Here is a 10,008-nt window from a genome sequence, read left to right on the forward strand (position 1 = left end):
AATACAGATGGTAATATTCCTAACAGATAACCTACAGCTTATATCCCCAGAATGCTGACATTATTATTATTATTATTAATAATAATAATAATAATAATAATAATTATTATTATTATTATCATCATTATCATTATCATTATTATTATTATTGTTATTATTATCATTATTATTATTATTATTTTGTTAATCCACACAGTAATAGCAAAGTCACAATAAACTTTATATCTAAAACTCTACTGTGAGAAAAATGTGATCCGCCGTAAACACAGTGCATTTTATTTTGAAAATTAACCCGGTGTTTTATTTTGTACACTACTTCCTGTCCCGCACGATCAGCTCTGCTCTGTGCGGACTTGATGTGCCGTGCTCAATTGATGCGCCGTGCTCCGACGTCCGGCAAAAACAGAAGCTGACACATTGAATAATATAATAATACAGCGTTTTTCTGCAATATTACCCATATTAGATGCTGAATAAGTGGACGGCGACTAGACCATAACTCACAGGTTCAAGTTGCTCCACTGTCACGTCTCAGGGGCGCAGTAACTTGGCTCGCTCTCACTCACTCGAACTCAAACAACCCAGTATTACAAAAAAACGTGGAGTTTTTGTACCGCTGTTTTTTGTTTTTGTTTTGTTTTTACATCCCTGACAGGAATTTATTAATGTTGTTTAAAGAAAAAAAAAGAAAAAAAACCACACACACACAGGCAGAGGGCACTTTTTAAGACGAGGCAAAAAAGGGCAGGGGCTCAGGCACCCATAGGGCCCTATGTGTGCACGTGCCTGTCTAGATGATTGACATCCTCTACAGCAGGGGTCACCAACCTTTTTGAAACCAAGAGCTACTTCTTGGGTACTGATTAATGCGAAGGGCTACCAGTTTGATACACACTTAAATAAATTGCCAGAAATAGCCAATTTGCTCAATTTACCTTTAACTCTATGTAATTATTAATAATTAATGATATTTACACTTAATTGAACGGTTTAAAAGAGGAGAAAACACAAAAAAAAATGACAATTAAATTTTGAAACATAGTTTACTTCGACTCTTTAAAATTCAAAATTCAACCGAAAAAAAGAAGAGAAAAACTAGTTCATTTGAATCTTTTTGAAAAAATTAAAAAAATAATTTATAGAACATCATTAGTAATTTTTCCTGATTAAGATTAATTTTAGAATTTTGATGACATGTTTTAAATAGGTTAAAATCCGATCTGCACTTTGTTAGAATATATAACAAATTGGACCAAGCTATATTTCTAACAAAGACAAATCATTATTTCTTCTATATTTTCCAGAATTTTTTTTAAAAAATAAATTCAAAAGACTTTGAAATAAGATTTAAATTTGATTCTACAGATTTTCTAGATTTGCCAGAATAATTGTTTTGAATTTTAATCATAATAAGTTTGAAGAAATATTTCACAAATATTCTTCGTCGAAAAAACAGAAGCTAAAATGAAGAATTAAATTAAAATGTATTTATTATTCTTTACAATAAAAAATTGTTTTTACTTGAACATTGATTTAAATTGTCAGGAAAGAAGAGGAAGGAATTTAAAAGGTAAAAAGGTATATGTGTTCAAAAAAGGTTGTATTTTTTTCTCTAAAATTGTCTTTCTGAAAGTTATAAGAAGCAAAGTAAAAAAAATTATGAATTTATTCAAACAAGTGAAAACCAAGTCTTTAAAATATTTTCTTGGATTTTCAAATTCTATTTGAGTTTTGTCTCTCTTAGAATTAAAAATGTCGGGCAAAGCGAGACCAGCTTGCTAGTAAATAAATAACATTTTAAAAATAGAGGCAGCTCACTGGTAAGTGCTGCTATTTGAGCTATTTTTAGAACAGGTCAGCGGGCTACTCATCTGGTCCTTACGGGCTACCTGGTGCCCGCGGGCACCGCGTTGGTGACCCCTGCTCTACAGCTTCACAGATATAACAGCCATCAACCTCCATGTTAAATTTAAGTTTAAAAAAATCCTTTGAAGGGTATATTCCATTAATAATTTGAAATTGTATTTCTTTAATTTTGGGAAGAATTGGGTATGTAATATCTCTTGTCCTTATTTTCCTTAGCTCAACTTTTGTAAACTCCTTCAGGATATATTGTCTATGAACTGTGCCCGGAAAATATTCTTTCACTAAAACTGCCCTCATATATTTGTTGGAACATTTTTCATCACAGAAATTAACATCTTCAATATTAAGGTTTCTCAGACAAGGGTGGTATTTGAATATAAAACATCTTGAGTCACCATAGATTTTAAGGATAGAGGTATTGCTTTGGTGATTTTTTGAAACACATTTTTTGAACAACAACATTGATATTTTTTTATAAATGTTTTCATACGTAAACAAACTGCCACAACTGTCCATAAAATGTCTGACAGCCCAAATACCTACAGAGTTGCATTCTTCTAATATATGGATTTTTTTTATTAACTACAATGTAACGGTTATTCCATATAGGTGTGTTGTGTGGAGAGAAATTGTGTTTAAACAATAATTCCCAGTAAAGTAGGGTCTGTTGGTGAAAATCAGACAGTATGACTGGTGATGAGTTGCAACAGAAAATGTATTCCTCCCAATCTCTGAAATATGACATTTGGAATTATATACCATATTGAACACGAGTTCGCGAGATAATTTTTGATCCATACTAGCTTTAAGACTCCATTCATGACTTTAAAGTCAATCATCTGCGTTGGTTCTGTCACGCCAATTTTCTTCCCATCACAAAAGCCTTCCTAACCCCCATTTACTTCCGGGGTCATTTCCGCTTACGTCATTTCCTCTTACGTAATTGACAGCGATCGATAGCACTTCGTTTGACTCTTTTTTATAATACAGCGTTAACAAAACGTCTGTATTAATCGGACAAGTATTAATCTGACAAATTAACTTGAGGATATTCCTGACTGCACATTTGACTCGTGGACATATGCGGAAATGAATAACAGTGTACAATAAGTTAATTCATTATCAATCAACATCATCAAACTTTATTAAAACTAAATTTATTCGTTAAATTCAGTTTTTTTTAGTTCTCTGTGTAAGTGAACTAAATTAAAATGACATTTATGTGCACATATGTACCTCAGTGAAGTCAGATGACCCGTGGTCAGACAAACGACAGTATTTAGAATAAGAACATAAAAATAAAGAAAAACCTTGGGTATTTCTTCAAGACTTTAAAATGAGACAAAAAACTGCAATGTAAAATGATTTTTTATTGTTTACAAATGTTTTGTTCCAAACATTGCACGAGCTGCACCTAAAGAATGGGGAACACAGATAAAGGACAAAGCGTCAATTATAATCACAAGTGGTGGTCACCTCAGAAGTAGACATGTTATAGTGGAAAGCTCTTAAACCACATCAAGGTACAAACCAATAAAGGTTATTAGATTATTATTTTTGAACCAGTTATTTTTTCCCCCAGCTTACATATTTCTCCAATCTTTTTTTTTTATGGAGCAACATAGGTATGATACAATTTATTCACTTTTGTGTCATGGCATACCAGTACTGTATTCAGTTATTCTTTGATGACGCAGTCGATGGCCTGGACTGAGTTTCTGGATACCCTAAAGACTGGCTGAAGAATGCCCTGCAATAGGCCGCTCGCCTTGTCTGTCCAATAACAGAACCTCTGGCCATGCCTTTGGGGAAATTGAAGAAAAGCTCTTCAGATTACAGTTACTAATCCATCCATTTTCTACCGCTTGTCCCTTTTTGGGGTCGCTGTAGCCTATCTCAGCTGCATTCGGGCGGAAGGCAGGGTACACCCTGGACAAGTCGCCACCTCATCGCAGGCAGTTACTAATCATGATAAACAATACATCAGATATTTCAAGAAGTTGTCCTACCCTTCAATGCCAAAGCGTTCCATTAGAAGGACACACCACCAACGCCGGATTGACTGCATGTCCAGCTAGAGCAGATATAACAATGAGTTAATTATTTTTACCTCTCAGAGCCGCTTATTTTGAAATCTTTTAAATATCTAAATACTTACCACACTGTAGTGAAAAGTAGTGTCCGTACAGAGCCAGGGGGAGTACTAAAAATAGAAAATAGTCATTTTTCTGAGCACATGCAATAATTGTGTAATGAAAAAAATATTTCTCTACTTTGTAATAATCTACTAAATTGATGAAAAGAGCCGTCAACATCAATACTGGAAATGTGATGGATAGGAATATCTCTGGAAGCAATAATTGCAACCAAATATTTTTGTAATTTGATGCTGTGTTTCACATCATTGTGGGGGAAGTTTAACCTACTCTTCTTCTTTAAAAATGCTCAACTTACCATGAGCATGAAAACACCACAGTCATTCCCCGAGGTCTGGCGTGGGATCTCCTGGTAATACACATTAGCACCAGTAAATGTATACAGCCTTTGGGTTTACTACAAGACATTTATATTTTATAGAGTAAACCTATTATCAATCAAGCAATCAATCAATGTTTATTTATATAGCCCTAACCTGCATGTCTTTTCCAGTGAGCTCACTCCAGCTTCCTGGGACGATGTGCTGTGCAATGCTCCTGCAGTAAAAAAGCCAAATGTGAATAAAATAAAATGCAATAAGCCACTTGGCATATTAAAACATGAAGACAAATTGTAAATAAACAAGTGAAAATTCTATTAGAACACTGCCAAAGCATGAACAAAATCACGTTTCACCAGTACTGGTCCATGACTCTGTGGTTGGGGACCCCTGTAGCACACCACTGGAACATGGCTAGAATGGGAACATAGCCGAAAGAAGAACATGTATAAAACATGAGCATAGCGGGGAAGGTAAAGATGACTAGAACAGAACCATAGCCAAAACCAGAACATGGCTGGAACAAAAAGTGGCCAAAATGGAACTGTGGCCAGGATTATTATAAAGGGACCTAAAGATGGCTCTGTACACCTCATCACCAAAACCAGATGGCCAAAGGGCAAACTGAGAGTCCAGCAAGAGAATTTCTCTCTTTGCCGGCCTCAACACCTACAATGGTCAATGCAGAAAGAGGCATAAATAATGTAATTGCACAAGAATAAGATATCTCCAGTATTTTTCTTTTCAACACTTACACAGAGAAGGTAATGTTGTGCTTGCTCCACGCTGGGAAGAGGAGTGCATCCTTTAGATGTGCATCCCTCTGTAGTAAACATTTATGACTATTTTAGAAATAAATTTCAGATTAGTGTAGCTATTATCATTCAAATTTCATAGTACTCACTGGAAGGCTTGACATTGGATCGACGTCTTTGTGCTTCCACGTTGGTACAATATACATGTTGGCAATGAAGACATCTTTGCCCTGTAACAGTTTTGAATCCAAAAACATGAGGATATGTGAGCTTTTATATTAACCATTGAATCAGATTTTTTAATGACTAAAAGCAGCCTCTGTTGTGCAGCTCTAAGAAATCATACATGTCTCTGAGCAGCTTCCTGAACCAGCTGGAGGCAAGCATTTCCCATCTGTCATCACATTACAGATGTAACAAAGTTATACATATCCATGGAATAAGCAGTCAAGTGAAACAAACATAACAGTTACAGTACTGACCGTGGAGTCCATGTCTCTGGACAACCCGAGAGACCAAAACTCTTCTCGGGCTAAACACACCCCTCCCTCTTTAACGATCAGCTCCATAGCTGGACGATCGCAGGCCAAAACATACTCGAGCTGTTCATGAGAAAATTTTACATTACTCGACTTGAAGATAACCTTGGCCACTTCACAAAGCAATAAATGTATATATTTTTAATCATATACTGGCTCCACTGTCAAAATTTTACTCATATTGAAACCTGCTCACCAGTTGTTTCTGGTCGGGGTGCAGCTCTTTTTTCCAGGGTTATGTGGGGCCAGCATATGTATGGTCCGTGAAACAATGACACTGGATATGTGTCAATCATACAAATAGTTAGAAAGCTACATGTATGGACACATAAACACTTTTTTTCTGAAAAAGTACCTCAGTTTCCTCCTCCGATGATGAAGTCAGCATTTCAGCATCTCCTGGAAGCACAGGGGCTGAAGGGGAATCCTTTGGCCAGCCAGGGTGAGTCCCTAAATGAGAGAGGAGGCATATTATGATACAGGGGAGGGATATTAAGATCTCTGAAGAAAAATTGCCTGTAAACAGCATTCAGTTTGACATACCCGGGCGCAGAGGTTTCAGTGATGCATACGGGGTCATCATATGCTTGGGCTTTCCATCCAGGCTCTCCAGCCTAACCATATTGTTTGGAATAACCTCCATAATGTTATGGTTGGACTAAGGGGAGGTGACGGCGACAGACACTAGATGGCAGTGTGAACAATGATTTATTATATATATTAACTATATACATATATATATATATATAATAATCAAACTATACAAATAAACAATAGAGTGGAGTGTGAACTAGATCCAAAAGTATATGTGGTGTTAGGCTATGTGTGTAGTTAGCTGAAGTGTGTGTTACCATGTGTTGAACGAGAGATGAGGAAGTCCAGGGTAAGAGGGGAATCCGTGTCCAAGCGGGAGGTCGAGATCCAAGGGCGCAGTCCGAGAAGCAGGGGAACGACGAGGAATGACGAGACACACAGCAACGTCAAAACACGGGAACGGAGGTCTGCGGTAGGATGACACGACAATGAAACACGGAAGGGAAAACACTGAGCGAGCAAGATACATAAAGCAGGAGATGATCGCTTACTGTACAGTAGACTATATTCCGGCGCCTGATGGCCAGTTCAGCAGGCTTATGAAGGCAGCGTCCTCATTACCGACAGGTGCGCCGATTGTCAGTGAATGATTGCAGCTGGTTGCTGCTGCAGAGCGGAGACGCGCACGGCGCATCCCTGGAAGTGCGCCGCGGCCGTGGGCGTGTCCCAAGGTGAGACAAGCTGGGCGCAAGGATGAGAGAGCGCATGTGGGCGTGGCCCGCGGTGCGCTCGTCATGAGGCACAGATGAGGACGCATTGGGATGCGCCCTGGCCGTGACAGTATCCCCCCCCCTATGGACAGCTTCCAGATGTCCTAGAAGTCAAACCCCCCTAAAAACAAGAACAAAAGTCAAGGGAGGGTTGTGGGACAAACTGGTGGTGGGTCGCCGGCCCAATTGTCCCCGAATCCACCGGGGACGAGTCTGGTGGCGGCGGCGAGTAGACCGCCGCAGCAGCCTGCGGGGTGGACGACCAAGGAACAGCCACCTTCTTGGACGTCGGGAGGGCGGACGTGAGTGGGGCCAGAACCACAGCAGCCTACGGGAAATATATCCATGTCTTGGGCGTTGCTGTTGGCGCAGAAAGTGTCCCTGCCCTGGCCACAGAGGGCGCCGTGTGCGGGCGCCTATATGCTGCCCTTGCGGCCGACCGGCCGGAGGTCGCGGTAGCGACTATGCAGGAGACAAGGGGGCTGGCGGCGCTGTGGAAAGGCCCGCCAAAGACGAGTAGGATGAAGACCTTGGAGCCAGAGTCGAGGAGGATGATGTCGTCGGAGCCAGAGTCAAGGAGGATGATGTCATCGGAGGCGTGGAAGCAGACGTCATCGGAGCCGGAGACGAGGAGGGCAGCTGAGGAGCAGGCCGAGGCGGAGAGGTCGGCGCTGCCGGCCGAGGCGGAGGGGTCGGCCCTGCCGGCCGAGGGGTCGGCGCTGCCGGCCGTGGCGGAGACACGGGGGCCAGCCTGGGAGCTGGTGGAGACACGTGGGCCAGCCTGGGAGCTGGTGGAGACAAGGGGGCTGGCTTGGTGACGGGTGCTAGCTCGGAGGCTAGCTGGGTGACGGGTGCTAGCTCGGAGGCTAGCTGGGTGACGGGTGCTAGCTGGGTGACGGGTGCTAGCTCGGAGGCTAGCTGGGTGACGGGTGCTAGCTGGGTGACGGGTGCTAGCTCGGAGGCTAGCTGGGTGACGGGTGCTAGCTGGGTGACGGGTGCTAGCTCGGAGGCTAGCTGGGTGACCGACTGTCTGGCTGGGGACTGTGGCTGGGAAAAACAGAAGACAGGTGGTATTTCTCTGGCAGGGGGTAGCCTGTCTGGGTGCAGCTGTGCTACCACATCAGCACAGCCACCAGTGCTAAAATGAAAAATAGATGGTATTTGTCTGGCAGGGGGTAGCCTGGCTGGGTGCAGCTGCGCCACCACATCAGCACATCCACCAGTACTCTCCCCCCCCTCCAAACGCGGATGCCAGACGCTACCAGCTGACTGGGGAACAGTCACTAAGGGTGGGAGGTGGGTGGCCAGGCGGCGGGTAAATTCCTCCTTCCCCGTGTTGAAGTTAAAGAGTCCTTTGAAGGAGTGTTGAGGAGGGCTAGAAAAATTGTTCAGGGTGGAGGTAAAAGAAAAAGACATCCTGAGAGGGGCAAAAAGAAAAAAAGAAAAAAAGTTTCTCTTTTTTCTCTCTTTTCTTCTTTTATGTCACTAGGGGGCGGGGCTAAAGTCACTGGGGGAGGGGCAAAGGAACTGTGCCGTCAGGTCCCTAATCAATTGGCCGGAATATACTGTTATGGTTGGACTAAGGGGAGGTGACGGCGACAGACACTAGATGGCAGTGTGAACAATGATTTATTATATATATTAACTATATATATATAGTATATATTGTGAGGGTTTGCTGGGAACGTCTGGCAGAGTCTCCTGTCAGAGAGAGTTTCAATTCCCACCTCCGGAAGAACTTTGAACATGTCACGAGGGAGGTGCTGGACATTGAGTCCGAATGGACCATGTTCCGCGCCTCTATTGTCGAGGCGGCTGATTGGAGCTGTGGCCGCAAGGTAGTTGGTGCCTGTCGTGGCGGTAATCCTAGAACCCGTTGGTGGACACCGGCGGTGAGGGATGCCGTCAAGCTGAAGAAGGAGTCCTATCGGGTTCTTTTGGCTCATAGGACTCCTGAGGCAGCGGACAGGTACCGACAGGCCAAGCGGTGTGCGGCTTCAGCGGTCGCGGAGGCAAAAACTTGGACATGGGAGGAGTTCGGGGAAGCCATGGAAAACGACTTCCGGACGGCTTCGAAGCGATTCTGGACCACCATCCGCCGCCTCAGGAAGGGGAAGCAGTGCACTATCAACACCGTGTATGGTGAGGATGGTGTTCTGCTGACCTCGACTGCGGATGTTGTGGATCGGTGGAGGGAATACTTTGAAGACCTCCTCAATCCCACCAACACGTCTTCCTATGAGGAAGCAGTTCCTGGGGAATCTGTGGTGGGCTCTCCTATTTCTGGGGCTGAGGTTGCTGAGGTAGTTAAAAAGCTCCTCGGTGGATGAGATCCGCCCGGAGTTCCTTAAGGCTCTGGGTGCTGTGGGGCTGTCTTGGTTGACAAGACTCTGCAGCATCGCGTGGACATCGGGGGCGGTACCTCTGGATTGGCAGACCGGGGTGGTGGTTCCTCTCTTTAAGAAGGGGAACCGGAGGGTGTGTTCTAACTATCGTGGGATCACACTCCTCAGCCTTCCCGGTAAGGTCTATTCGGGTGTGCTGGAGAGGAGGCTACGCCGGATAGTCGAACCTCTGATTCAGGAGGAACAGCGTGGTTTTCGTCCTGGTCGTGGAACTGTGGACCAGCTCTATACTCTCGGCAGGGTCCTTGAGGGTGCATGGGAGTTTGCCCAACCAGTCTACATGTGTTTTGTGGACTTGGAGAAGGCATTCGACCGTGTCCCTCGGGAAGTCCTGTGGGGAGTGCTCAGAGAGTATGGGGTATCGGACTGTCTGATTGTGGCGGTCCGCTCCCTGTATGATCAGTGCCAGAGTTTGGTCCGCATTGCCGGCAGTAAGTCGGACACGTTTCCAGTGAGGGTTGGACTCCGCCAAGGCTGCCCTTTGTCACCGATTCTGTTCATAACTTTTATGGACAGAATTTCTAGGCGCAGTCAAGGAGTTGAGGGGATCTGGTTTGGTGGCTGCAGGATTAGGTCTCTGCTTTTTGCAGATGATGTGGTCCTGATGGCTTCATCTGGCCAGGATCTTCAGCTCTCGCTGGATCGGTTCGCAGCTGAGTGTGA

The 10,008-nt window shown here is 43.5% G+C and overlaps 1 protein-coding gene across 2 annotated transcripts; it reads right to left on the reverse strand.

Annotated features, from left to right (window-relative positions):
* Positions 1-3,104: 3,104 nt before the first annotated feature.
* Positions 3,105-7,094, reverse strand: LOC133664007 (uncharacterized). 2 transcript variants are annotated; one of them, XM_062068710.1, is made up of 15 exons: positions 6,722-7,094; positions 6,488-6,637; positions 6,180-6,320; positions 5,992-6,086; positions 5,833-5,913; positions 5,580-5,699; positions 5,444-5,491; positions 5,247-5,327; positions 5,098-5,165; positions 4,499-4,559; positions 4,321-4,371; positions 4,025-4,069; positions 3,876-3,940; positions 3,530-3,668; positions 3,105-3,280 (listed from the first exon to the last, which is right to left on the reverse strand). In XM_062068710.1, exons 6-14 carry the CDS (start codon positions 5,664-5,666, stop codon positions 3,545-3,547), a joined length of 630 nt encoding a protein of 209 aa, XP_061924694.1. In that variant the 5' UTR covers positions 5,667-5,699; positions 5,833-5,913; positions 5,992-6,086; positions 6,180-6,320; positions 6,488-6,637; positions 6,722-7,094; the 3' UTR covers positions 3,105-3,280; positions 3,530-3,544. The 2 variants fall into 2 exon arrangements, with proteins under 2 accessions (XP_061924694.1, XP_061924695.1); XM_062068711.1 differs by lacking the exon at positions 6,488-6,637.
* Between the last annotated feature and the right edge of the window lie 2,914 nt (positions 7,095-10,008).

Source organism: Entelurus aequoreus, linkage group LG02 (genome assembly GCF_033978785.1).
Source record: "Entelurus aequoreus isolate RoL-2023_Sb linkage group LG02, RoL_Eaeq_v1.1, whole genome shotgun sequence".
Taxonomy (NCBI): domain Eukaryota; kingdom Metazoa; phylum Chordata; class Actinopteri; order Syngnathiformes; family Syngnathidae; genus Entelurus; species Entelurus aequoreus.

Bases quoted from the DNA above. Each gene is read 5' to 3' on its own strand.
- LOC133664007 (XM_062068711.1), bottom strand. From the start codon at position 5,666: ATGGAGCTGATCGTTAAAGAGGGAGGGGTGTGTTTAGCCCGAGAAGAG. The intron at 5,492-5,579 runs GTCAGTACTGTA...ATGTGATGACAG, and splicing joins CCAGAGACATGGACTCCACG to ATGGGAAATGCTTGCCTCCA. The intron at 5,166-5,246 runs GTGAGTACTATG...TGTTTACTACAG, and splicing joins ATCCAATGTCAAGCCTTCCA to AGGGATGCACATCTAAAGGA.